At 42.1% G+C, this 27,202-nt stretch overlaps 10 protein-coding genes across 10 annotated transcripts; 5 read left to right on the top strand and 5 right to left on the bottom strand.

The window, feature by feature from the left end:
* Positions 1–132: 132 nt before the first annotated feature.
* On the bottom strand, positions 133–812 carry SS1G_13041 (hypothetical protein; the record flags this gene model as incomplete). The annotated part of the gene is made up of 2 exons (XM_001585899.1): positions 133–457; positions 541–812. 2 exons carry the CDS (start codon positions 810–812, stop codon positions 133–135), a joined length of 597 nt encoding a protein of 198 aa, XP_001585949.1.
* Positions 813–1,490: 678 nt separating this feature from the next.
* SS1G_13040 (predicted protein) lies at positions 1,491–5,162 on the bottom strand (the record flags this gene model as incomplete). Its single annotated transcript, XM_001585898.1, has 5 exons — positions 1,491–1,614; positions 1,704–2,915; positions 2,989–4,198; positions 4,248–4,468; positions 4,879–5,162. 5 exons carry the CDS (start codon positions 5,160–5,162, stop codon positions 1,491–1,493), a joined length of 3,051 nt encoding a protein of 1,016 aa, XP_001585948.1.
* An 849-nt stretch (positions 5,163–6,011) lies between these two features.
* On the top strand, positions 6,012–7,871 carry SS1G_13039 (hypothetical protein; the record flags this gene model as incomplete). The annotated part of the gene is made up of 2 exons (XM_001585897.1): positions 6,012–7,680; positions 7,843–7,871. 2 exons carry the CDS (start codon positions 6,012–6,014, stop codon positions 7,869–7,871), a joined length of 1,698 nt encoding a protein of 565 aa, XP_001585947.1.
* Positions 7,872–9,136: 1,265 nt separating this feature from the next.
* SS1G_13038 (hypothetical protein) lies at positions 9,137–10,111 on the bottom strand (the record flags this gene model as incomplete). The annotated part of the gene is made up of 2 exons (XM_001585896.1): positions 9,137–9,802; positions 9,917–10,111. The coding sequence occupies 2 exons, from the start codon at positions 10,109–10,111 to the stop codon at positions 9,137–9,139; spliced, it is 861 nt and encodes a 286-aa protein (XP_001585946.1).
* Positions 10,112–10,692: 581 nt separating this feature from the next.
* Positions 10,693–12,084, top strand: SS1G_13037 (hypothetical protein; the record flags this gene model as incomplete). Its single annotated transcript, XM_001585895.1, has 1 exon — positions 10,693–12,084. One exon carries the CDS (start codon positions 10,693–10,695, stop codon positions 12,082–12,084), a length of 1,392 nt encoding a protein of 463 aa, XP_001585945.1.
* Positions 12,085–12,839: 755 nt separating this feature from the next.
* Positions 12,840–15,119, bottom strand: SS1G_13036 (hypothetical protein; the record flags this gene model as incomplete). Its single annotated transcript, XM_001585894.1, has 3 exons — positions 12,840–13,642; positions 13,700–14,402; positions 14,454–15,119. 3 exons carry the CDS (start codon positions 15,117–15,119, stop codon positions 12,840–12,842), a joined length of 2,172 nt encoding a protein of 723 aa, XP_001585944.1.
* A 2,592-nt stretch (positions 15,120–17,711) lies between these two features.
* Positions 17,712–18,373, top strand: SS1G_13035 (predicted protein; the record flags this gene model as incomplete). Its single annotated transcript, XM_001585893.1, has 3 exons — positions 17,712–17,853; positions 17,912–17,971; positions 18,033–18,373. 3 exons carry the CDS (start codon positions 17,712–17,714, stop codon positions 18,371–18,373), a joined length of 543 nt encoding a protein of 180 aa, XP_001585943.1.
* Positions 18,374–19,908: 1,535 nt separating this feature from the next.
* SS1G_13034 (hypothetical protein) lies at positions 19,909–23,822 on the top strand (the record flags this gene model as incomplete). Its single annotated transcript, XM_001585892.1, has 2 exons — positions 19,909–20,099; positions 20,183–23,822. 2 exons carry the CDS (start codon positions 19,909–19,911, stop codon positions 23,820–23,822), a joined length of 3,831 nt encoding a protein of 1,276 aa, XP_001585942.1.
* A 1,250-nt stretch (positions 23,823–25,072) lies between these two features.
* On the top strand, positions 25,073–25,724 carry SS1G_13033 (60S ribosomal protein L37; the record flags this gene model as incomplete). Its single annotated transcript, XM_001585891.1, has 4 exons — positions 25,073–25,076; positions 25,154–25,216; positions 25,366–25,437; positions 25,576–25,724. The coding sequence occupies 4 exons, from the start codon at positions 25,073–25,075 to the stop codon at positions 25,722–25,724; spliced, it is 288 nt and encodes a 95-aa protein (XP_001585941.1).
* Positions 25,725–25,849: 125 nt separating this feature from the next.
* On the bottom strand, positions 25,850–26,017 carry SS1G_13032 (predicted protein; the record flags this gene model as incomplete). Its single annotated transcript, XM_001585890.1, has 2 exons — positions 25,850–25,916; positions 25,977–26,017. 2 exons carry the CDS (start codon positions 26,015–26,017, stop codon positions 25,850–25,852), a joined length of 108 nt encoding a protein of 35 aa, XP_001585940.1.
* Positions 26,018–27,202: the final 1,185 nt, after the last annotated feature.

Here is a 27,202-nt window from a genome sequence, read left to right as displayed (position 1 = left end):
AAAATGACATGTCTAACTTCGAGCACTAAACCCCTCGACATATTACCCAACAATATGCATAACACAAAGCCAGCCCTTTTCTCCCCAACGCTTTCATTCCTCCCTCTCACATTCATTCCCCTCCCAACTACCTCACACCCCGCCATTCCACCCCCTGCCATTCCACCCCCTAACCACCTTCGTCCTCCCCCTCCACCCCTCCCACCTAATACGCCCCATACTCCCCCAAGGCCAAAGCACTCGTGTCAACTTCCCATTAATCAAATTAACCGCAATAGGACCATAATGATTACTATCTAGCGAATTTCTCGCATCCGCATTATTATCCCCCTCAACCCATACATGTCCCGCCTGTATATCTGCTATTGGGTATGGATATGGAGCGCGCGTGTAGACGCGATCGCCTTCGAGTGCTATGATGCGTTTTACTACTAGGTTTTCGGGACGGTAGGGGGATCTTAGGTGGGTGAAGGTCAGTACTGTGATTTAAATTTGAATATGAAGTCGAATTTCAGAGAATTGAGAAAATAGAAAACAAACCGGAAAGACACCAGCATTCCCCTCTCCAATCCCTCAGTAGGATTCCTCTTATCAACTAAACATACATCCCTCGACTGACTCTCATTATATCCACTATTGAAAAACGGATACATGGAAGCGCCCTTAATGGTGTGCAGCGCGGCGACATGTTCTTGAAAGAAGATCACGGCGGGTATCCATGATACGATTATGAGACTATAGTAGGAGAATTCTTTAAGGAAGTGTCGGATGGGAGATCCTTTTTTCAAGGCGGAGAATAGACGTTGGGACATGGTTTGGGATGCATGGCGTGGATAGAATGTATAAGGCTGATGTTGAGGGCGGAAAATATATTTGATGTTCAGCCTTGCATTGGACGGTCGTAAAATGGCCCGAGCGTGAAGCTACGCTATTCCTAGTTCAGTTGAAGTCAATTACAACATCACGATGATCAAATATATTTATCATTTGGCTTTTGCATATAAGTAGAGCATATGTAGGGAAATTTTAGTATGAGGGATCCACTCATGTGTTATCTTATGAAATCATTACAATATGGTTCAAAGAAAATGCATTGCTTTCCCCGCTCCGACCCATTTCAAGCCCAGCCAGGCCATTCTCATCGAGACAAACTCCTCTAACACCCACACATTTAGCTATGCCAGTCCCTCAAGATACAATGAACTTCGCCTGCAAAAACAAAAATATATACACATTCATAATCATCCTACCGATATTCCATCCATCCAGACGCCATAAATCCAGCCAAACTCCACTAACCGCCATGTGATATGTTTAGAAACTAGTAAATACTGATCCTTTCTATCCAAAGGTCCGTTCTGTGCAATCGGTTTTGAATCAAGAAAATATAATTACACCTTTCAGGTAGATCCCTTACTCAATCCAGTGTATCATCAAAAACAACCAACTCATGGAAGCACGGTCTGCCACTTTGAACGACGATCATGTAATTAAAATGCAGCATACCCAGTTTCCGTATATGGATCGTAATTTGGCCATGTGGTCTTCACCCTTTTGATAAGATTGACATTTAGTTTAACCCCTTCGAAGTTTGGCGGAAGCTTTTGACCAGCCCTGTAATGATATAAATATTAATACCTGTGATGTGCTTATTCGAAGGTAGGGCTAGGGTTAAGTTTGGGGTTAGGGTTAATTTCACTTACAATAACATAGAAACCTTAATATTCCTCGCCTTGTCCTTCAAACCAACCTGACTAATGTTTGCACGTTCAAACCCACCACGTTTTTCAATCTCTGTCCACATCGGTCCGATTCCACTGATGTAATCGATGAGAAGCTGCGTATCGCCATCAGACCACTCTGTGCGAGTTTGTGCCTTACTGAAGCCACTTTTGACTGCTTGTACTCTTGCATTAGCACGAGCAGTGGCCTGGGTGAATGCAAATGGCGTTTCGTTTGAATGCTCATCAGCAGGTAGTTGTATGCTGCCTTCATCATCGTCTTGGTTTGCCACTGAACGGCCTCTTGATCGACCTGGTGACATGCCTCGGACTTGGTATGATCGAGATTGCTCTCTTCTGCGTTGGTCTTGTCGTACCAAGGCAGATTGATTTTGCACTTCATCAACATCGCCATTGTCATCGACGACAAGCGGTGAGTGGATTTCTCGAGGCCTATTCCCACGTGGATTTTGTGCTCGGGAACTTTCACCTGTTTCGGTACGTGCTCGTTTGGTGGGGCGGGCTATGGGTCTAGATAATTTCTGATGGCTTTGATAGCCTTGATCTGAGCTATAATCATCGTCTTCCAGCTCGACAGCTGGAGATGAGGAAGCTTTGCGTTTGTTGTTTCTTTGCGAGGGAACTCCCTTGTCATTTGGCTGAACTGCTGGCGGAGCGGAAGCTTTGCGCTTGTTATTTATTGGTTGAAGGAGTGCCTCATTTTCTGCCCTAGCCCTGCGCGGACGAGCTGTAGGTTCGGCTGCCCTTTGATCGGTTTGAAAGCCGTGATCCGAACTATCGGCTTCATCATCCAGAGGAAGAGGACTTTTGCGCTTGTTGTTCCTTGGCTGAGAGTCTATTAGAAACCCTTGGCTATCCTCATTCCAATCCACTCTTTCACCATTGGGATGCTTTCTATACATTGCGCGCCTCGAGGTATCTGTTGGCACCGTGGCACCTCGAGATTCTTGGTGTTGGTCAGGTCGTTTATTCTCTTTATTCTGTGAACTTGTAAATTTCTTAAAATTTCTGGTGATTTCAGATTCCTCCTGTTGCGCCTCTGATTGTCTCCGTGATGAATCGCGGATGATAGACTTAACATTTGTACTAGAGTCAAGTTTCGAGGAGCCTCCCCCATCACCTTGACTTCTGAATTTCATAAGCTTCGATATAGCCTTGAGGTCAGCATGAGGCCTAGAATATTATTAGTGGGGGTCCGATTTCTAAGCTGTTTGAGTGGGATGGTATATTGACAAGGAATTCTTACTCTTTCCTTGGTTTTTGTGGGGGTGGCGGAGACGCCTTGTTTTTCGATATTGAACTATCGTCACGATCCACAACATCCTGTTTGTAGTCTACATTAATAGAAGGTTCGCCATCGGATGCAAAATCTTTTACAAGATCTTTTAGTGGCTCCATCACGTTCTCGATACCGCCTCGGCTGTCTACAATCTTCTCGACCTCTGCCAAACGGTCTTGACTATATCCGACAAGTTTATTGAAGAATTCAGACCTGGGGAACAGTACTTCTAGTCTGTCAAAGTCGATGTACTCGCCAGGGCCTGTAGCCTCATCTGCAGGCATGAAAGTGTCACGGATGATATCTATCCTGTCGTCGGTTCTCTGATTTTGCTCTTCCAGGCCAATAACCTTGAAATCAACACCACAAATTTCCTCCCTATCTGCGCTATCGAGAAAATACGATCTTAGAATATGATCTGGATCAAATCCCGGGTCCGTTTCTAGCTGATGCGAGGCAGTTATAAACAGCTGAGTTCGTATGTCTAACACCATGTCGAAAGTTTTGTTAATTAATTTGCTGTTTTCGGAATCCTCGTCCAAAGGCTCAGCAAACTCAGATACAAATGGGCGAGGGAAGGTTTTATCTAAAGACTGAAGGAATACCTTCAGTTCCTCTTCAGGAGCTTCAACGTCTTTGCGCAATTGATTAACTTGGCCTATTAAAGTTGCAAGATTTGACGATTGAAGAATGGCAGTAACAGGAATAGCTTTGTCTCCGAGGCCTTCTGAATTATGATCCACAGAGTCTATTGATTCAGACAGCTTTTTCTTCACGATGTCAACCTCGATGAATTGTTCTCCTCCATATGGCTCTTTATTAACTTCCAAAGTATCAAAAAGGTTTTTTAAAGATCTGAGATGGCGGTCCATTTCCTTTGGACGAACATCTTTTTTCGTGGATTTGTTGATAATCTTACAAGCTGTATCATAAAGGTCCGGAAGAGTCTCGATAGCCGATATGGAGTCGATTGCTTGCATAACCCGTACGGTATGTGATGTGTTGAGCGTTTCACCTGACAAATTACTGCGATCACCATGTTCTAAATCATATCCTTGAAAATCTGCGACCTTGGTTGCTTCGGGATCCTCCTCATCTTCGTCGTCTTCTTCTTCGTCTTCTACTTCCTCATCCTGTTCGGGCGAGACTTCGCTATCTTCTGCAAGTATTGACAATTCTAAACTTTGTAAGGAATAGTTGACAAACGCAATACAAAGAATACTAACCTGACTTGCGCGCAACCCCGCGAGAACCTTGGGGAACTCTCCGCTCATTCTTCCTACCCGCACGCTCAACGCTTCCTCCATTGTTAAGAGGCTCATCCAAGTCTACACTTTGGTGACGCACTAGTCGAGTCACTCTCCGAATAGGACTTTCGCGTTTGGGTGGTGAAGATGGGATATCTTGCGACACCGACCGCACAGATGTTCGAGCCATCTCAAATATCCTGATGCGACGAACAACTTATGAGCCGTACGCCGAAATATTTCGCACAGCAGACTTGATGCCTTACCGTGAATCTTTTGATGTTGTTTGACAATGTAGCTGAGTGGAGTTTATATTGTTGTGCTGTGGATGGATTGACGCGCTTTGTTTGTGTTGCTAGGTGGAGACTGCGGGTGAAAGTGTGAATGGAGGTCGGGCGCACGACTTGAGGGTATTAATCACGCAATCACGTGTATTCTCTGTACTTTATTCTCAGCCAGTCCGAAGAGGTAGAAAATGTCGATATTTCACAAAACAACTTCAAAAACGTGAATATTCCATCTGGTGGTAAGGAGTCATAATCAATCGTTTTGGACGAGATCTTCTTCATCAGATCCGAGGAGAAAAGGTAGACAACGAGAACAAACATACGTAGTATGCATCATGGGTATTAATAAGAGAACTTCACCACCTGAAAAGGTACGTTGAACCACTAGGTAGATAGGTAGAGAGGTATCTACAGTTTTCTTTTCCCATAATTGATGAGTGTCCGTAGTTTGAAAAGTAGCGTACCATTTCAACCAGATTTTGTTGGTGCCAATCAATTTGCTGGCCATGAAATGAATTGCATCTGAGCACACGGTGAGATTTCTAGTAACATAGGATGTAGGAACCTCGTCGTTGTCATTTTGGTCAAATCGCATTTTACACGCCATGATTTTGAAGAACCGGTCTAGATGCGCAAGTGCCTACCTAGTACCTAGTAGTTATAGTATAAGTACTAGGTATGTATAACTAGGTAGGTACTAGGTATGGACTTCTCAACCCCTAGCTACTTGACCGAGGTGATTATCTGGATGAAAATACGAATATCCTTTGCTTGTAACCTTGAGGTGACCTATCTACCTATCTAGATAGTACTACAGCGTCTTCCTTTCCAGTATTTATAAAATCTTGCAATAATAATTATACAATCCGTAACGTAATTCAACTACCACGGTGTATCAACTTATCTATCGACTATCGATAAGTCTTCACATTCAGGGGTTGGTAAATGCTCTCCTGTCTGAAGCGTGAGAATCCCCTGTCCCTCCAAAAACGTACCCCTTGTTCTTCCAGAAACTCACTAAAATGCTAAGAAAGTGGATCGCTATTAATAAATAAGCTACTGCTGAAATTGTACAGCCAATCAAGGATGAAGCTGACCATGAGAGACAAGCCACAAGCTAAAAAGTGGATCTGCTTTCCTCCCTCTTTCAGTGTTGCTCCTAACAAATAATCTGTTATATTCATTATTGAGCCCTTTTCTTTTAATACAATTTTTATCCTTCACAACACAGCTGTCTGCGGATTCATTCGAGGTATGTTTTATTCACTTTTTTAAAAAATACTGGATAGCTTCTTACATTCAAAAACTACTAGACACGTCATTGGAACTCATCTTCATACAAATTACCCATTGAACGCCTCACAACCAACAATCCGTACTCCCCTTGATCATACTTCTTATTCTCAAATACAGTTCTATCACATCTGCCAAGTTCAATTGAAAGATATATTTCAAGATGAGGTTCCGGAGGAAGCAATCTCCATTGCTTTTACTTTTATTGCCATCATTGGCTTTGGCTCTATCTCCTGCGGCACAAGACAACATACAATCTGCCCTCGCGAAAGATGCTGATGCGCATACTGGAAAGATAGACAAAACGGTCGATTCTGGATACGATTCATCATCAGCTGTTACAGGTCTTGCCGATAATAAAGCAAAATATGATGTTGGTACGAAAGATGCGCCAGTCGATGGAAAAGATGGAAAACCACACGCTGGCCCATTCGTAGACACCACCAAAAAAGACCCTAAGAAAGATGCTGCCACAGATGAAAAAGCGGATACCAAGGGATCTAAAGACTCTAAAGATTCTAAGAGCTCCAAGTCCAAGCTTGAAGATGGAGAATTGGTTGTGCAACCCACAACCAAAACTTCCACAGCGAAGAAGGAAAAAATGGTTGACGACGATGGTAACGAAATCCCTCAGAGTATCGATGGCGTTATGAACGATCCAAGTCGAGCATTACCTAAGCAAGGCACAACAGGTACTGAGGGAGGTGTGAGTGAGAAAGAGAAGACACGAAAGGGTCAGGAAAGCCAAACGGGAGAGAAGGCGGAAAAGAAGCCAGCATCACCTAAAGAGGCACCTCCAATACCTCACGATACCGAACAAAAGTTACAGAGTGACAGCAAAGATCCGCAGAAGAAGGATTCGACCAAAAAAATCACTGATGACAAGGAGACTGGTGCCACTGACAACCTCGCTGGATTGGATAAACCTACAGATCTTCCAGATAAGACAAACAATAATCCTCATCCAATTCCTAATTCTGCCAACAAGGATCACCTAGATGTTACCAAATCCGATTCAAAGGCCATTCCAAAGCTTGACTTGGAAGGAGAGGGTAATGAGGGTCTCATTCAACCTTTACATTCGTTTCTTCTTTCCCTCACAATGATTTTGTTCTCTGAAATTGGAGACAAGACATTTTTGATTGCAGCATTAATGGCTATGAAGCATGACAGACTTCTAGTATTTTCCGCCGCATTTTCCGCATTGATAGCTATGACAATTCTATCCGCGGTATTAGGTCATGCAGTTCCTACTTTAATTCCAAAACGATTCACGAATTTCCTAGCCGCAGGACTATTCTTGATTTTCGGAGGACGTTTATTAAAAGAAGGTTTAGCTATGAGTCCAGATGAGGGTGTTACGGAAGAAATGAAAGAAGTCGAAATGGAACTCGAGGAAAAAGAGCATTTGGCAAAGCAACAAGGAAGACGTCGATCATCAGTTTCTCCATATGCTCTCGAAATGGGTCTTGGTGGAGGTCCAAGAGCCAGCACAAGAAAATCTAGATCAGGATCACGTCTACCATCTCCACCAAGAAGTCCTTCAACTTCATCAGATCGATCTCCTTCTCCTAAGAGATCAGCGATTCAAAGTGCTGCAGGTGGTTTGAATAATCTTCTCTCTTTACTATTAAGTCCAGCTTGGGTTCAAACATTCGTTATGACTTTCCTAGGTGAATGGGGAGATCGTAGTCAAATTGCTACGATTGCTATGGCTGCTGGTCAAGATTATTGGTGGGTAACTGGGGGCGCGGTTAGTGGTCATGCTGTTTGTACCGGAGTGGCTGTTATTGGAGGAAGAGCTATTGCTGGAAAAGTCAGCTTAAGAGTTGGTAAGTTCTTCTTCATTCTGTCATTCTGAAAGTCGTATAATTAACCCATTTCACAGTAACACTGGGAGGGGCAATCGCCTTTTTAGTCTTTGGCATTATTTATCTCGTAGAAGCTTTATACTATGCTTAAGCTTGACTTATTTGCTTGGTAGCTTGTTACAGGAAACGGAAACGCATTGTTTCCTTCATAGTACAGATCCATTAGTTCGAAATTACATGTAATATCAATACAATTCTTTTCCATCCCGCTTTCCTGTCCAAAACGCATGTTTTCTTTTTTTTTTTTTTTTTTTTGAGAATGCGTTCCTTTAAAAGCATGGATGGGTATGGGATAAGCGCGAGTTGTACCTTTCTTTTCTCTTTTTTGAGACAGCTTGGGTTTTGGGATAAAATAAGATGAGGAGTGGTTTAGTTCAAATGAGGAAGAGGATGGGAGAACACGGAGATGCATGGTTATAATTGCATTTTCTCTTCTTTCTTGCTTCTTTATTTTTGGTATTTTGTTATTTTGTTAGTAATAATATGAGGGATGGGTGGGTGGATGAGTGAGTGGATGAATGGATAATAATTGGGCGGGTGGGAATTTGTGGATGTTAGGGTATGAGGGATGGATGGGTATGGATGGATATGAAGGTTAGGGGATGGTAGGAATAGGTAGATGAGATGGGATGAGTGAATGGACAGGGAAGGGGAGGAAAGAAATTCTCGGTTCAACATACTGTATGCCTAGTATTGTATGGCTGCGTTAGGGTTAGTAATGGTATGGTATGGTATGATATGATATGATATGGATTGGAATGAGACGAGTGGATTGGGATGCACTGGATGAATGGGTGCAATAAATGGATGGAAGAATGAGAATAGATGATAATAAATTTATATGTCCTAGTAGGAAGAAGATGGGAGGGACGGGAAGGGAAAAGGGAGGAGGAAGGAATGATAAAGAGAGAGGGAAAAAGAGAGAGATTATTATAGATGGATGGATGGGATGGATGGTGATGAGGGGATATAAGATTTGAAACGAACAGATCGAAAGGTAGATAGATGATAAATGTGTGAAGAGTGACGAGGAAAGAAGGAATACAATACAATACAATATAATGCAATATAATATAATATAATATCAAATAATAATATAAAGTGATAAAAAGTGATATATTTCCATATATCTATCTACCTATCTATTATATAAGATTACCACCACAAATATCTGACAAGACAGTACCGCGAGGCTAGGTACCTACCATCTGCTGGATAATAATGGCTGAACGCCTCCTGCAAGTCAGAATCTATGCCAGAAAGCGGAGATTTTGGTGTACCCATGGTATTGACGCGTATGTAGAATTGTAGACTCCTCCTTTGACTGTTCCGATATACTAAAACTTTCCATTTGTGAACTCCGTTTCATGCTAAATTCCATTCCGAGCGTAAAATCCCAAGCAAGAATAATAATAACCTAAGCATCACCCTCCACCCCTAACATTCCCCTCAATCCTCCTTCTACACCCCTCCACCAGCGTCCTCTTTCCTCCAAATCATCGCCCGTCCCACCTGCTCCCTCTTCCTTCCTCCTCTTTGCCTCTCTTGCCGCCGCAACACTAATCGTTTTCTTCGCTTCTAACGGTACTAATTCCGCATTTAACCTCTCAACCTCCTTAGCTTTCCTCGGAACCTGTACCTGTAACTGTTCCAACTGTCTATCTAGATCTCTCCTTTCCTTTTCCTTTTCTTCCACCAACTCCTTCGTCCTATCTAACCCCAATTTAAGATTCGGATGACTTATCCCCTCTCCATCTATCCCATTCTGCTCATTTTTCAACTTTTGAATATTCTCCTCTAATCCCGATATTTTCAACGGCAGTTCGGAAAGTTGTTTAGTTTGCAATTGGATATGTTCATATTTTCTACATAATTCTCTTCCTCGTTTCTCAAGCTCTTCAACGAGTTCTGCGACTTCGACTTTTTGGGCTTTGAGTGAGGATTTGGAGAGGAGTAATGAGGCTTCTAAATCGAGGTTTTCTTGATGTTCCACTACGAGGGGTGGATCGCCGACGATGGCTCGGATGAATTTTTCTTTGGTTACTTGTTCGAGGTAGGAGAAGCGGAGTTTGGAGAAGAGTTCCTGGATGGTGGGGGTTAGTATCTATCTGTTTTTGCTTTGTTTTGAGAGGGAAAGAATATGTAGGGATGTGTGAATGTATGGTAAATGCACAAGTGAGTATTATAATGGAATTACCTTATAATGCGCCAAATCAGCCTCTAAACTAGCAGGAGATGGATTTTCGAGAGGATCAGCTGCTGAACCATTGGATGTTCGATCGCCTGGTTTTAAAGGGGCAGAGATTGGCTCGCTCAATTTTATAATACTCAATTCGTGGGATTTTTGAAGATTTTGGAGAGTGGTGAGGGTACTTTCTGGTGACAGCGCCATGTTATAGGCTGTGATTAGTTGTTTGCAAATATTATGGGTTTATAAAGTTTTGTATATCTGGGAAATATCGATGTCGCGTCAAGTAGTATAGAAGAGATACCTTTGTTGATTATGTATTTGCAGCTGCAAGTTTTGGTACTTGATGTTTGAAAATCAGAGGGTGTCTGTCGCATTGCAATTCATTGTTTACTTTGATTTATTCTGCCGGCGGTGAGCATTTAGTATAAATTCACACCTTGTAATGGTTATATTTAGACTTTATAAGCGTCAATCACTAACAATTCAACGATATTTATCCGATCAAGAGGTCAATGCATCCAATCTCAGCAAATACGATAGCAACCGCAAGGCTGGTGCTCCCAAAATCTCCATACTTCTATACATTCACGTTTGATTCATCTATTCCATTCACTTTATTCTAGCAATATCTATATTTTGCTATTTCATTTCTTTCACCGCAATCTACAGCCCTTTTATCAAACAATATATGAATACGAACATCCCCTGACACTCAACTCCATCCACTTCATCCACAATCGCATCTACCCTCCAACGTCAAACAAATCGCATTGCATCCAAACATGGCAAACGACACCTACCTAACCGATGACTATGTCGCCAACCTTCTAGCTCAAGATGCCAAAGCTAGTTCTATAAAATATTCTTCCATGGGTCTGGAAGCATATGCCAAAGAATCTAAACCTCCACCCAATAAACCAAAACCCAATACCCGTTTTCTACGCAATATTATTAGAGATACGGATAATCATAATAGCGCATTATTGGCTAAAGAGGTAGCAGAAGCAAGAGCTAGATTAGAAGGTTTATCGAATGGTGGGAGAGAAAGGAAGGTGGAAAGTAAAGTTGCGCCGGGAGATATTAGAAGGAGACAATTGGGAGATATTAAGGCGATTCTTGGAGGACCAGTAAAGAGGAAACGGGAGGAGTCTGGGAGGGAAAGTGAGGGGAAGAGGGATTTATTACGTTCAAAAGAGAGGACGGGGGCGGAAAATACGAAGAGTCGAAAATTGAGAGATGGGGAGGATAGTGATCATCGAAGTCGCAGGAAGGATATAGATATTTCTGCCGAATTAATAGGTCATCGGAGGAGAGAATCAAGACGCATAGAAGGTGGAAGAGGGGATGAAGAACTTGATGGTGATAAACGAAGATCTAAGGATAGGCGGAGAAAATATCATGATGACTCAGAGGAAGAAGACAATAAATCACGGCGGAGAGAACATAGGCGAAGAAGTACATCCGAGGATAGAGAGCGCACAAAGGATGATAGGAGGAGACACAGGGAAAGATCACTTTCACCTAGAGAACATCGAAGTAAAGAATCGAGTTATAGGGAAAGAGATCGCTCACCCCATCGCAGCCGAAAACGCTCCCTCTCGCCAACCTCAGAAGGCAAAGAAAGATCATCACATCAACCACATAAATATTCTTCCTCACGCGAAAAACAACATCCGGACCGAGAGGCAGAACAATCATCCGATTCTGACCCCCTAGACTCAATAATCGGGCCCCGTCCAGCCCATGAAAAACAACCCCTTCGAATCCGTGGTCGTGGCGCTACTTCCCTTGGCTCAACATCAATAATGGATTCTCGATTTCACGCAGACTATGATCCAAAAAGTGACGTACAACTTGAAGATACTCTTCAAGGAGAAGGAGAAGATTGGGATCAAGCACTCGAAGCATTACGCGATCGACAGAAATGGAAAATGCAGGGTGCAAATAGATTAAGAGATGCAGGATTCTCGGAAGAGGAAGTTAAGAAGTGGGAGAAAGGAGGTGAGAAAAAAGAAGAGGATGTTAAATGGAGGGGGAAAGGGGAGGGGAGGGAATGGGATAGAGGGAAGGTGGTTAGAGGGGATGGGGAAGTGGCATTCGAAACTGGATGGGGTAAAGGTGCAACGAGCGAGGGAAATTCAAATCAGGCTTTGGATTTTGGGAGGTTAAAATAGTCGTTTGTAAGATTACTTCGTTGGTTAATTGAATTGCAGGATATATGCTTGCTAGTCTATCTCCCATTCTAGAATTTTAGGATGAGATGGATATTATAAGATACAAATGCGATGGGACAGGACACAGCTTCAGTATAAAACGCAAGCCATAAATCTTACATCGCTCACGAAGTATGAGATAAATATTACGTAGTAGGTACATATAAATTTACCCCTTCCTTGGATTCGTCCTTGACTCCTTATACAAGTATCAAATACACTATTCTCAGTCCCTCAAGTTATTATTTCATCATCAATTTCATTTCATTTTATTTCTCCGCATAGGTACCTATCTCAGATACATTATATATTATATAATGTACTTATTTATTGATTGATATTTCTCACTTAATTAATAACTAACTATTGTTTTCATTGTTGTTTTCGGTGTGATTTGAATTTGAATTTTATTAGATTAGATAGTAGATACTTACTCTAGCTTCTTGGTGTATATTGTTTATATACTACCGCCTATTTATCTATCTAGTATCAATTGATAACTTTTCCTCCTCTTCCTCTTCCTGCTCTTCTCGTAATAAAATAAGAAAGAGTATTAATATTATCCTCCAAATTCTAATTTTGGGATATATATGTATATATAAAGATATACATATATAAAAATATCCCCAATCCATCCACCACACCTACATCCAGGAAAAGAAAGAAAATGAAGAAATATATACAAAAGCCCCCTCCCCCCAAATCTACCACCCCAACTAAATCCCCGAATCCTCCTGATGAACCGGATTACCATTCCACTGATCACAAGTCCCCTGCAACGACGCAGGATCCAAAATCCCCGGAATCTCACTCGCCCTCTCCAAAAACTGCATCGCAAACCCCTGACTAGCATGCCACCCAATATGACAATGCGCCAACCACGCCCCGGGATTATCCGTCTCAAAAGCCAAGACCAAATACCCCCCAGCGGGTAAATTAGCCACGTCTCTTCGAGGCGGATTATTAAGATTATATGTCGCTACTGCGGTACTAGCATCATACGGCGAAGATTGTTGAGAGAGGATGTAGATATCGTGGCCGTGGAGGTGGATGGGATGGGGGACGGGTATGCGCGAGTGGATTATTAGGTAGATCCATTCGTGTGCGTTGGGGAGTTGGATGAGATTGTTGGTGCTGCTGAAGGTGGTGATTTCTTTTTGGACCATGAGGAGAGTTGGGTCTTCCCATTCGGTTAGGAAGGTTGAGTTGTTGAGGTACCATTTGAAGAGTTTGTTGGAGTTTTGCGCGATGGTTACGGCTTCGTCGGCGGATTTGGAGGAGCTGGATACGGTTTTTGGGACGAAGGGGATTAGTGATGTGGGGGGTTCGTCGACGCATTCATCGGTGAAGTTGTAGCCGGTGGTTTTGGGGAGACCGGTTGAACTGCCGTAGTGAAGAATTCCTTTGATGTTACTTGGGTTGTTGTTCTCCGAACAGGATGCTTGGGGAATAGCTCGAATCCAGAAATCAGAGGCGACGGAAGCTTGGTTTGCGGTTACGATGACATCGTAGCGTTGGCCTGGAAGAAAACTGTTAGTATATATTTTTTGGCGATGAAGAGTATGATAATACTAACCGATAGCAATGTTGAGAACCTGAGTTTGGTAAGGTACGATAGGAACAAGATCATTTGCCATAACCGTTAAAATGTGATTATCAACCGAGAACTTAAAGTGAGTATCGATAGCACTATTCACAAGACGGAATCGATATGAAGTGCCTGCTGTAACACTAGTTGAGAAACGCGAACCGGTCTGGTTACTAGCACCGTCTTCTCCAAAAACATTCGTACCATTTATAAGACCTGTATCCATGACCGGTGGACCAGCAGTCTGAGCATATTGATATTGCTCATCAACGGTAGTGTGACCCCAATCAGTAAGCATAACCGTTCCCTTGTCAACGTCATAGTTGGCTGTGGAAGGTCCATTGATAATGATACCACCAGCTACACCTTCCCACGCTTGTAGTCCCACGTGAGAATGATACCATGATGAACCATATTGAGTAGCTCTCCATTTATAGGTATAAGTAGCTCCAAAAGCGATAGGACATTGTGTAATTGAAGGCACTCCGTCATTTTGATTGGTATAATTTTGACGCATACCATGGAAATGAATAGTTGAACCATTGACAGATAGATTGTTGGTTACATGTACCACGACATTATCACCCCAATCAGCAATAATAGTTGGACCTGGGATGCTTCCATTAACCGTCTGAACATATCTTGATATTCCATCAGGTGAAGCGACACCATCTTGAATATTGAGCCAATACTAAAATATGAGATTAGAGAGAGATATCAGTTATTTGGAAAAGTTTCTTACCTCGCGAGTTACCCCGGTATTTGGCACCTCATTGTAGTAGTCGGTGCTGGTAGAATAGTCGCACCACTTTGATCTATCGGCGGCGGTATTACCTGCACATGGAGTTCCTACCGTGATACTCGAGCTTACAGTCTTGCTGGTTGAGGATGACACTGTTGCAGAAGATACTGCTGAAGAAGTAACTTGGCTAGTGATCGAAGGTCCTTGGGCTGTTGTGGAACTTGGTGTTGCAGCTGAGGATGTAGCCTTTGCAGTTGTCGAAGTTGAAACTACACCTGAAGTGCTCGAAGCGGTTTTAGCCGTTGAGGCAGTGACACTCGTGGTAAGTATGGGAGGAAGTGTAGTGGTTGTCGACAATAAACTTTGAAGCGAACTCCATTTGGATAGAGCTACCGATTGGAGAGAAGAGACGGAAGTTTTGACTGCAGCACTAGTGGCCGTTGCTTTGGTTGGTGAACACTTGTTTGATGTAACGGCTTTGGGATTGCCATGGGTAAGAATCGAGGGGATAAAAGAAGATTTTGTGCTAAGCAAGCATTCGACCTCATTCATTATTTTAAGGATATCTGCTTGAAGAGCGGCAATAGGATTGAAAAATCCAAAAGTAGGGGTCGCCTGAATTTGGCAAAATGAAAGGCACAAGGCCAAAAGGATATAAAAACGCATGATGAACCCTCTATGAGACTTTCCTGGTATATGAAACTTGGCCGTTGGAAAGTATTCAGGATAAACTGGTCTTATGGTCCTCGAATGAGGATACCAAAGTGAAACAAAAATGAATGTAGAAGAGAGAAAGGAAAAGAGTTGTGCTGGATGATAAGTAATAAGGTCGTACCAGTGGGAAGGAATGATCTTCCTTAAGAAGAGTTTTACGATAATGACTATCAACAGCTAGAAGCGAGCACGATGAAATATCTCAAATCCACTTAGATGCATAAGGTCAAAGTCCGATTCCAAGAGCACCCAACTTGACTCCTACTGTATAGTGTCAATACAAAGCCTCATCGAGACTTGGGATATAAAATATTAGTCTTATCCGCCATTTGTATCTCCACCATGGTAAGCTTCAGGTTCGCACTAAAATCGACGCTAGAGATGAGAAGATGATCCGAGTGCTCCAAGCATCATAAAGTTGGTCTGAAAAAGTATTGGGATGAACATTTGACAAGTTCACTAGTCGATAATGGATGATCTCAGCCACAGTGGCAGCCAAGCAGAAACGTCCTTGGATAATACGAAGATGAGATAGCATCGGCGACAAGCTCACAACATTACCTTGAAAGGGATGCTTGCATCTCAGTATGTCCTAGGTCAAAGGTATCGGGAGTGCACGTTGTCCGTGCATCTATCCTTGGATAATTTCTTAGTAGAGGTAGCTGAATAAATCCGGGGTCACTGAGGTTAAAAGTGTACAAGCCTCGATGATGGTTCTTCGTTCGTTTAAAGTATTCAGACATTTAGTTGTTGGAACACTGATTCAGATACTACAACTTTACTATCTGAAGCTGAGATTCCTCCACTTGTCCTCAAGTTTCTTCGTATGCATGGGTAGGTGTTTGTAAGTCTTTCAATTAACCTGGACTAGTAACCTAGTACTAGCTCTCAACCCAATGAAGAAAACTGGAAAAAGTTTTTTTCAACTCCTCTTTCGGTTTCTGGTAGGCAAAAAGACTCAAATCCCGATGGTACCCTATATGGTTCACCGTGCATGGTAGTTTCGTATTGTACCGCTATGGTAGTACGGTACCTTATTGTCTCCCTTTAACCATCGAGGTGCATATATTAAATCAATATGTTGTACATCGGAGATTTTGGTGTACACCGACCGAGAATGAATGACAATTCCGAGCCAAAACATTACGTTAAAAAATAAAATGGCCGGACTAAAATGTGTAGACATAAAACTTGACATGCAGTAGTGGAAGATCTACAGACGATCATATCTAAGGTACTCATGTATGAAAGAAACTAGCTCGACTGAGCTTGAGAAAGATCCGAGGAAGAACGGACTGAGAGATGAACAAGCAGTGATTATGGAGATGTTTTGAAACATGGGTCCAAGTGACGGTGATGGGATGGTCTGCGGGAGATCGTCGTGCGTCCTTAAATGAACTTTAATTTTGATAACTTAACATCGGGTAGCTCTGCAGAGGTAAGATCTTACTTGGCGCATCTTTCCGATATCTGTAATTTCCATCTCCGATTTATTCATCATCCACCTCGAATGTGTATTTAAAGAAGAGAGTATATTAAAACATTCCGATTAGACTGACTTCAGCTAATCGCAACTCACTGTATAGATATAGAATTTACATATACTTTCCAAATTTATATCGGTTTTTTTCGATCCGAATTAAGCGATATCTAGATCTCAAATGTCCGAACAATTTGATAGCTTCTGTAGCTCTCCAAAAAGTTCCGACGATTGATTCTCATCGCAATGTCATATCGATACGTGCACATATCGTTCACATATTGATTGTGTCGATTTCGTATTTCGAAACATCAACTTCGGAAGTGTCTCGGGAACCGTGCACACATTGCCACCGGATATCCTTCCAGTTACCATGCGCTTTACCTTCAGCCATATCAATTTTTTCCGATTTTTCTTTCCCTCCGATGGCTCGGACTATTGGAAATTTCTGTTTACTTAACTACTCATGCTCGTAAAGTCAGAAATTTCGAATTTGACGAGGAAGATCCTTCTCGGGATAAAGCCAATCCGCATGCTTACCTCCACACTCAGTTCGCATAGAGCCGTGTACAATATAATGGCATGTTTTGATATCCATCCTAACCACCGCGTGGCTTTTAACTTATTGTTCCTATTGATCGACAAGGTCGACAACACCCTTGGCTCGCTATTGCACTGACCATAGCCATGCAGTTCTTGTCATTTCGCGTGGTTAATTCGTGTACCTTTTACCATTTACAGCACAAGCTTATATTGACCCAAGATCTCTTTCTCCGACTAGTCAGGAGACCAAGAAGGTGTTTGGTAGCTTGAGGTGCTCTCCCTGAGAATGCAATATTGTGATGGAGGGGCTTTGGAAGTCGGCACCGAGCTTTTGTGCTCTGACATCTACTTTCTTATCGATATAATATTAACCGTGAGCTCTTCGTATTTCAGGTCGGTGGCTGTTTCTCAATATATTCATTATCTCCGTAACACTCTTCATATCCCATCATCACCCTCTTTTCGTGTAAACATCTGCATTCATTTAGCCATCACATACAGCTTTATAAGATCAACAAAACATGAAGTTTACCTCTTCTATCTCCTTCCTCTTGGGATGTTTGACAGCATCTGCTGCAGTCATTGACAAGAGAACCACCAGCTCATTCCACTTGTATGCTTACGGTAAAGGTATTGGTGGACTACCAGTATACTACTCTGATGGTAAGTTGATAATCGTACTACGACGTATGCATTTCCCCAAAACTAATTGGACATGTAGGAAATGCATTTGTGGGTAGCAAATTTCCATCCGGATCCAATGTTAACACAAATATCACATGTAAGAGCTTCAAGTCCCACAGGTACCACTTTAAACAACGATTATACTAATACCGTCAAAGTCGCACCGAGCTCATCCAGTGAATGGGCCATCACACCAACCGCTGGCAATGTTACTCTCGCCAATACCACATCTCCAGTACTATTCATCGACCCGTCTGCCACAGCTCTAACAAACGTTGGATTTACCGGATCCGCTTCATCGAATGGCACGACTAAAGGTTTCATGTCATTCGGTAACTGGGCTATGTGGAAGAACCCAAGCACGTCGAAGATCGTTTCCAACTTCTATGCGACCCCGGTGTCGGATGGTGTCTGGCAATTGAAATGGAATGCGCAAGAGATTGACGATGGATCGAGTGTTAGTGTGGCTGTTAGGAAGGTGGCTCCTAGTACGAAGTAGTTATCAAATGGAGAAAGAGAGGAAATTTAGGTTTGGGTACGGGAGCTGCGGATATCGAAAGAGGTTGTTAAGGGGAAGGGGGAGGGGAAAAGAGGTGGGGGAAGGGACGGGCTCATAGAAAGGGGACGGAATTCTCTTCAGGAGAATCCACAGAGAGGGGTTTTGGATGGGAGATTCTTGAAGATTAATGGTGACACTAGTAATAATTCCAATTCGATAGTTTCGATAGTTTGTAAATAAATGTTTATCTTTTCTTATGTAGGAAATAGTAGCAGATCCACGTGGAATGAATGGTTGTAAGTCTCCATACATCATGCTGCCACATGTTGAAGTTCACGTGTTTCAGGGGTCAAAAGCCAGAAAATTCAAGTTTTTCTGCCTGAACTGAGCGGAATGGTGAGTGGCTTACGGAGGACAGCCATGTCTAGGATTAAATATCTCCGACGCCTAATGGCGACAGTGGCTTAATTCTTGTTTTTATATCATCCTGTCATTTCTATTCTTCACTTATCGATAAAATATATTGAAGAGTATCTAGGTAGGTACTTTTATACTTTAATATGTTAATAATAAGTACGGAGATACCTCGCGCTTAAACACTGAATGAAAAGAATGCTATGAACAGATTGTATAAAAATGAAATAAAGATAGAGTTCTTATCATAATGTTAAACGCCTTCTGTATCATCTTTATAACACTTGACCGAATGAATGGTAGGCGTTAATTCTTTGATATGCGATAAGCGCATCCCCTGAATTCTTTTATATGAAATAGTATACGGAGTGAAAAGAAGATGAAAAGGCTTGATATCGAATCAACAGGAAAGAAAACAAGAAACTTGAAACATATTTCTACACATCTTGGGAAATCTTGTCTCGGCTGCATATCCTTTGGACATGGGGTTTCCAGTTTTCTAGCCAGTATGATTCGTGACATCATACTAAGCTTTCCTAATATGAACCAAGATAACTCCAATAGGGCCCCGTTGATTTATATCCATGTCGTATTTTGTCTGGGTTATATAAACTTTATTTTATTTATTAGCAAATGGTATCGTTGGATTCTGGAAATCCTGCTCCATAAATCAATTCATTCTTTTTTGATTACGAATACTTGTTAATACTTCTTAATCCTGCTTAATCTTATCATAGTTCATAAGGCAAAGGGCAAACAAGGCCAAGTTTTACTGCTAAATATCTACTAGGTAATAAATTCATAGGGTGTTTTGAATGGCATTGGCATTACTGCACCCCAGGTAGGGTAGTACTCAAGTATTGACTTATTGATTTCCAAATGATTCACCTGTGTCCATATTCTTTATCCAGTATCTTTTCTTCTTACTCTCCTTCGTCTTCTTCTTCTCTCCTTCTAATTCCTTCTTTTCGACATCCACATCCATATCGATACCAATATTGAAATCGATACGGCCTATTAATGATATCACGAACACCAGCAAATACATCCACCATATCTTCTTAGGTGGAACAATACATAATTCCTCTTATGCATCGATAGGGTGTTGAACGTTACTCAACATGTCTTCAACCTTGGGTAACAGTCCGACGGCGACTTCTGCCACTGCAGTCGCAACAACATCTACTGTGGCTGGGTCGGCGGAGGGTATCAGTTTGGTGGCTCTTCTTACGGCAATGGCATCTTCTGCTATCATTTTTGGTGTACAGATGATAGCTTTTATGCTCTTGAAGAACAAGCTTGCGCGGATATTGTAAGTTGAGGGATATTTACCATGGGGCAATTTTGCTATCGGTGGACGTATATTGCTGAATGGCTTCACTGACTGAATTCTAGCAAACCAAAGACCTATTTAGTGCCCGAAAAAGAACGAACCGAACCACCTCCTAGAAGTCCATGGGGATGGCTATTCACGATATTTCAATTTCGAGATCGGGAAGTTATCAACAAGTGTGGATTGGACGCCTACTTTTTCCTTCGATACCTCCAAACTCTTTTGGTTATCTTCATCCCTATGGCGGTTGTCATAATACCAATTCTTGTCCCCATGAACTACATCGGAGGAAGAGGTGGTGATTGGGCCTTACAGTATGCAAACGATAAAAATACTACTGAAGTTTCCTCGAATCCAAATGTGACTGGCTTGGATCAATTAGCCTGGACAAATATACAACCAAGCAAAACCAGTAGATATTGGGCACATCTGGTACTTGCATTGTTGGCCATCATTTGGGTTTGTGGTGTATTTTTTGCGGAGTTGCGAGTGTATATCAAAGTACGACAAGATTATTTAACATCCGCAGAACATCGACTCAGAGCTTCAGCAACGACAGTTCTCGTTAGTGCCATTCCGGATAAATGGCTCACGAAAGAAGCACTCGCTGGACTTTACGACGTCTTCCCTGGAGGAATTAGGAATATTTGGATTAATCGAAATTATGATGAATTGTTGGCAAAGATCCATCTTCGGGACCAGATCCATTTGCAGTTGGAGGGCGCCGAGACGGAATTGGTTAGGGCAGCAAAGAAAGCCCAGAGGAAAATGGTAGAAAAGCAAGAGAAGATGAACGCAAAAAAGTCGAATCGCAAACTCACAAAGGAAGAGAAAGCTCAAAAAATCAAAGAGGAAAATGAGCTGGCGGAACGGCTTGCCCAAAGTGGTGGGGTAGCTACTGGCGAGGAGGCTCCTCACACAGTAGATGATGTGGTAGATGAGGAGGCAGAATTGGAAAGGCAGGAAGAAGACCACCAACATAAACGACACGGTTCGAAGAACAAATTTAAAATTGGTAATCCATTCGCCGCCGTTGGTCAAGGCTTCGAGGCAGTCGGACAAGGCTTGAATAGAGGTGTAAGTGTCGTTGGAAAGGTCGGTGAAACTGCGTTAGGGGGTGTCATAGGGCTGGGTAGAGAATTGGATGAGACGATTGAGGAAACTAATGGTAATGGCTTCATGAATCTTGACACACAGTCCATAGCGGAGGATGATGAATATGACCAATATGGAAGATACAAACAACGACAGCCGCCAAAACCTTATGGATACGGCGTTGACGATGGGCATGACCGGGATCCTGAAAAAGAAGGCGTGGCAGGAGAAGATCGTCCGTCAACGTCAGAACGGGATCCTCGAAGCTATGATGGGGATGGAAAGTCGGTTGGCAACACAGTACGAAGAAACCGCTTCGAATACGGAGGTGACGGAGCCAATGATGCCCTGAAAACCAACAATTGGTGGAAATTCTGGAGAGGTCCCGCTGGCGGATTTCCTTCCCCAGTTCCAACAGGCTATGAAGATGACGACGAATTTCCTCTAACTCAAGGTGACGGACCGAGATCGAGAGTTGCGACTGGTGCTCCCCCGAAGAAGAGTGCTTGGGAAGTGATTAAATCCATTATTCCTTTCCTAAACTCGGATGATGGACCAGGAGTCGAGTATCCAAAAGCTTACAATGAAGATTACAAGGAAGATGCGGCACCTGCAGCATGGCAACAGTTTCTAAGGGAAAAGGATAGGCCGACGCATAGATTACCTAGGTTTAGTTGGACTCCTGGTTGGTTCCCCGGTATTCCCGGAATTAGTCCAAAGGTTGATACCATCTATTGGTGTCGGGAGCAACTTGCTCAACTCAACCTTGAGATTGAATTGGATCAAAAGTCTCCAGAGAGATTTCCACTCATGAACTCGGCTTTTATTCAATTCAATCATCAAGTAGCTGCCCACATGGCTTGTCAGTGTGTTACCTATCATGTCCCCAAACAAATGGCACCACGTACTGTGGAGATCTCACCTAATGATGTCCTTTGGGATAACATGTCTATCAAATGGTGGGAATCTTGGCTCAGGACCGCCGTTATTACTGCTGTCGTTCTTGGCATGATCCTGTTATGGTCTATTCCTGTTGCATGGACATCAACTCTATCCCAGATTGCCTCGCTCGCTAATACTACGCCTTGGCTTCATTGGCTCAAAGTTATACCCGAGAAGGTTCTTCAAGCTGTAGCAGGTGTTTTACCAGCTCTTGTGCTTAGTATCTTGCTATCATTGGTACCAACGATCTTTGGATATCTGGCATTTGTTCAAGGTTCACAAACCGGCAACGAGAAGCAAGGTTCTGTTCAAACGTATTATTTTGCATTCCTCTTTGTCCAAGTTTTCTTGGTCGTGTCTATATCCGGTGGTGCGGTCGCTGCATTGGGCTCATGGTCTAGTGATATTACTTCTATACCCGAGACACTTGCGCAACAATTACCAAAGGCGGCGAATTATTTTTTCTCTTACATGATTCTTCAAGCATTTTCTGTGAGCTCGGGTACGCTGTTACAGTTAACCACACTCATCTTTTGGTTTGTTTTACCGAAAATTTTCGATAATACGGCTCGTCAGAAGTGGACAAGAAATACAACACTTCCATCTGTATCATGGGGATCATTCTTTCCAGTTTATACCAATTTCGCCTGTATTGGTTTGATTTATTGCGTGGTTTCTCCGATCATCATCATTTTCGTCATTATTACATTCACACTTCTTTGGATTGCGAATCGTTATAATATGCTTTACGTGTCTCGATTCAGGATTGATACCGGAGGACTTCTTTATCCACGTGCTATAAATCAGACATTTACTGGTTTATATGTCATGGAATTGTGTCTCATTGGTTTGTTCTTCTTGACAAGGGATGAGCAAGGTGAAGCTCTCACTGCTCAAGCAATCATTATGATTGTTGCTCTACTATTAACTGCTCTTTATCAATTCCTTCTCAATTGGTCTTTTGGTCCACTACTTCGATATCTACCAATTACATTCGAAGATGAAGCCGTTCTTCGTGATGAAGCATTTGATCGAATGCAAGCCGAACGTCTAGGTCTTACCATTGCAGATCATGAAGCATTACCACAAAGTGATGGTGCTGGTATTCAAGGACCTGGATATATCGAGATGGAAAATCTAAATCCCTCTACCACACATGGAGGTGGTGCATTTTCCAAACTTAAACCATCAAACCTCGTTCATGGTGCTGCTGCAGCAGGTGGTTGGGCATTACAATCCGGTCGAAATCTTCGTCACAAAACATTTGCTCGTGGAGGCACAGCTGGTCCCCAACCTATCGACGAACCAATAATCCGACCAACTATCACACGAAAACGTCGTCACAAGGATATCGAAGCGCAGCAAAAAATCGCAAATGCTCTCTACGGTGGTTACAATGATGAAATTGAAGATTTAGCCCCGGAAGAAAGGGATAGTCTTGTCAAACATGCATTTCAGCATTATGCGCTCAGAGCTAGAAGACCAGTGGTTTGGATCCCGAGAGATGATATTGGAGTTAGTGACGATGAGGTTAAGAGGACGAGGGATTATGCTGGAGCCAATATTTGGATTAGTAATGTGGGGGCGGCATTGGATGCTAAGGGAAGGGTGGTTTATGGGAGGAATCCGCCGGATTTTTCGGAGGTTGATTTGATTACTTTATAGGTTTGTTGGTGGGGGTTTGGTTTGGAAATGGCAAAGGCGAAGGGATGGATTGGCGTTTTGGTTAATGGTTAATGGTTGAGGGGGGGAGTGAGGGGAAGGAAAGGGAATGGAAACGGTTTTTTGCATACTTAATGATGGGGAAGCTGGTGCTTGTACCTATGCTTGTGTTTGTTTGTTTGTTTGTGTATAAGGGCCAAAACTTGGTAGATGGATGGATATTTTTATGAGTGATTGGGGGAAGAGAAAAGTATGGCTTGGATATAGATTATTCATGCATTGGAAACAGACGGATCCAATTACAGCGCGTGGGTGTACAGATGAATAGTTCAGATCAGATGGGAGGGAGGAATGCAATGGAGGGAGGAAAGCAGTGAGAGGATCGGTTTTAGATACCCCTTGTTTTATTGGTTGGGATAGATAGATCGTAGATGGTATGCTTAGAGAGAATTGGAAGTTAAAGGTATGAATATGAATATGAATATATATCAATTATCTCCTCCCATTCAAATACCTTTCCAAAGAACTGGTAGAATATTTATTTCCTTTAAATGTAGTGAAAATTACAGTGAATGGCAGTGGAGTATGTATGAACTTATTTTATGGTCTGCGGGAAAGGGAAAAAGGGAGATTCGATGGGTTTGTGAGTTGGTGGACAGATACGTATATTTATATAGTTCCCACTTCCATCTTCCATCGTTAACGATAATTACGGTGTCTCGTAAGATAATAAGGTTAAAATTAATACAAATATTCTGCCTCCACGGCAGTGGCCTCCGGAGGGCCAGCGGAGTGTCATTCATTACAGTTGATTATGTATCTTTTTGAAAAGTTATGCAGTTTGGATTTTGAGGTTGGAAAATTGAGACTTTGAGTAAAGTACAATAAACGATGAAATATATCTGAAAGCTACATGTACCGTATTTACCACCAACTACATATACCTTATCGCTAGTGAAGATTGAGATAATAAAAGATCAGGTTCTGAGGCATCTTAAATTTTTAAACCCCGCACGGTCCTCAATATCTCGCTTCGGTAAAAAGAATCACATGATACTGCCCTAGCTTAGGGTTTCCAAAGAAATTTCCCACTATTTCGCCATTAAGCCTGTTCATCGAAAAAAGTCGAGATATTGAAACCAACGACAACCCCACGACAACCCCAAGGTAAGTTATCGCCAATTTATGTGTCATCTTCATAAATATCGTCTGGACAATCGCTGACAGTTTAATTCAATAGTTCCTAATTCAAGATGAGTGCGTTAACCTTCGATTCTCGATTATACATCTCGATACCAAGGAGGAATTTTAATACTGATTATTTTGAATTATAGCCAAGGGAACTTCCAGTTTCGGAAAGCGCCACAACAAGACGCACACTTTGTGCAGACGCTGCGGTTAGTTTTGACTCAATTCTTGGGAAAGGAGGGGAGGATGGAAAGTTGGGATCAGGAGGTGGACAATTGATTGAGGATTTGATTGAAGGATTTGGGGATATTTTTGAGAGGAGAATAAGAGGCTGATGTTTTATGGTTTAAATTTCTAGGTCGCCGATCCCTCCACATCCAAAAGCACACATGTTCTGGATGCGGTTACCCAGCAGCCAAGATCCGTCAATGTATGTTTTTTTAATCCATTCATCTTCACCAAATCGAACCAGACGAACTCAACGATATAATTTCCACTTTTCGACATATCAAGAAGGAATGAAATGACAACAATACGAATCATATGCTAATTCAAATATTATAAATAGACAACTGGGGTGAGAAGGCCAAGAGAAGAAAGACCACCGGTACCGGTCGCATGCGTCACATGAAGGAAGTCCCACGTAGATTCAAGAATGGATTCCAAACCGGTACACCCAAGGGAGCTAGAGGACCAGCCAACAAATCATCCGAGTAAAATGGACTTGACATTGCATGGGAAGGATTTGATAAGGGTCGAGGGTTGGCGAATGGATGGCTTTTCATATGCTAGAGGACAGGAATGAAATGGGCTACATTATTGAGAAATTTCATAATCTTTTTTTATGAGTGTTGGCTCAGTATCGGATTACCTTGACATTTCTCGATCTTGATCCATGTCTTTAGGAGGCTATGAATGTGGGTTAGAAGGTGGTGCTACCAATTTTTTAAAAAAGACATGATCATTTACATGATATGTTCTCTAGCGAAAATGTCATCATTTGCAATCATTTTGAGTGTGATGAGATGGTGATGGTGATGTTGGTGAGGATGATGAGCATGAGATGAGCATGAGCATGAGCATGAGATGAGCATGAGCATGAGCATGAGATGAGCATGAGCATGAGCATGAGCATGAGCATGAGCCTGAGATTAGATGATTTGTTAGTTTGTAAAGTTTGGCTGGCGATTGTTGATTGTGAGATGAAATAGATTGATTAATTGATCATTGCATTGGTTTTAATATAAGTAGTAGGTATAATGATGTGATCGGATATGATTTGATATGACATGACCAAATGAGAAGTCCAATTGACTTTATTATGAGAATTGAGAATTGAGTTGACATTGATAATGATATTGCTGGAGTTGATGTGGATGGATGATGTGGGTGTGGATGATGTTGACAGATGTGGATGGACGGATAGTGGTTTTATATACCATTCTCTAATACTTGATGTACCTAGTCCACCAGTGAGTAGTTTTACTTGGAAATTTAATGTATGATCTGGTCTGGTTTGATTTAATGTGTGATTTGTGATTCAGTATAATGTATAATGTATAATATATAATACAAAGTAACTAATATCTCATCTCCATCTCTATCTCCATCCTACCACTTCTTCAACAGCTTCTTTAACTTTAGGGTTCAACTCAACTCAATCCACCCATTCCAATCCAATCGGACATAGCACACCATCGCATCGCATGGCATCGCTTCATAAAATCCTCTTCTTCCTTTCATATTATATCATATCATATCAAATCACTTACTTTTTATCGAAAAGATAATGTGAGTTGAGATAGATTTCCCATTTTGATGGATTGGTCCATGTATTAGGATCAAGATGAGGATTGAAGATTGAGAGTTGTGAATTGAGAATTGAGGATTGGGAAATGCGATGAGTATTTTGAGTTCTTGGTGTTATACTTCTTTACTGCTTTCGGATTTTCATCTTCGGGATTGGGTTGAGCATTTTCCACTTTTTGTTCCTTTGGGTTTGGTTTTGATATACGCTCTGCGGTGTTGTTCTGGTCTGGATGATGTCTTGATGGCCTGTATTTTTTTTCCCCTTCTGACTAGTGTCGTCTCATGATATCTTCGACATTGGTTGTGATATCTGATTAGTGTGTTCACTTTGCCTTTCCCATTTCCTTCTCTACCTCTATCTCTCCATCTCATTTACTTCCTATCAT

This window comes from Sclerotinia sclerotiorum, genomic scaffold, assembly GCF_000146945.2.
Source record: "Sclerotinia sclerotiorum 1980 UF-70 scaffold_23 genomic scaffold, whole genome shotgun sequence".
Lineage (NCBI taxonomy): Eukaryota > Fungi > Ascomycota > Leotiomycetes > Helotiales > Sclerotiniaceae > Sclerotinia > Sclerotinia sclerotiorum.
Note: the sequence above shows the minus strand (reverse complement) of the source record. Positions and strands in the feature narration are given on the sequence as shown.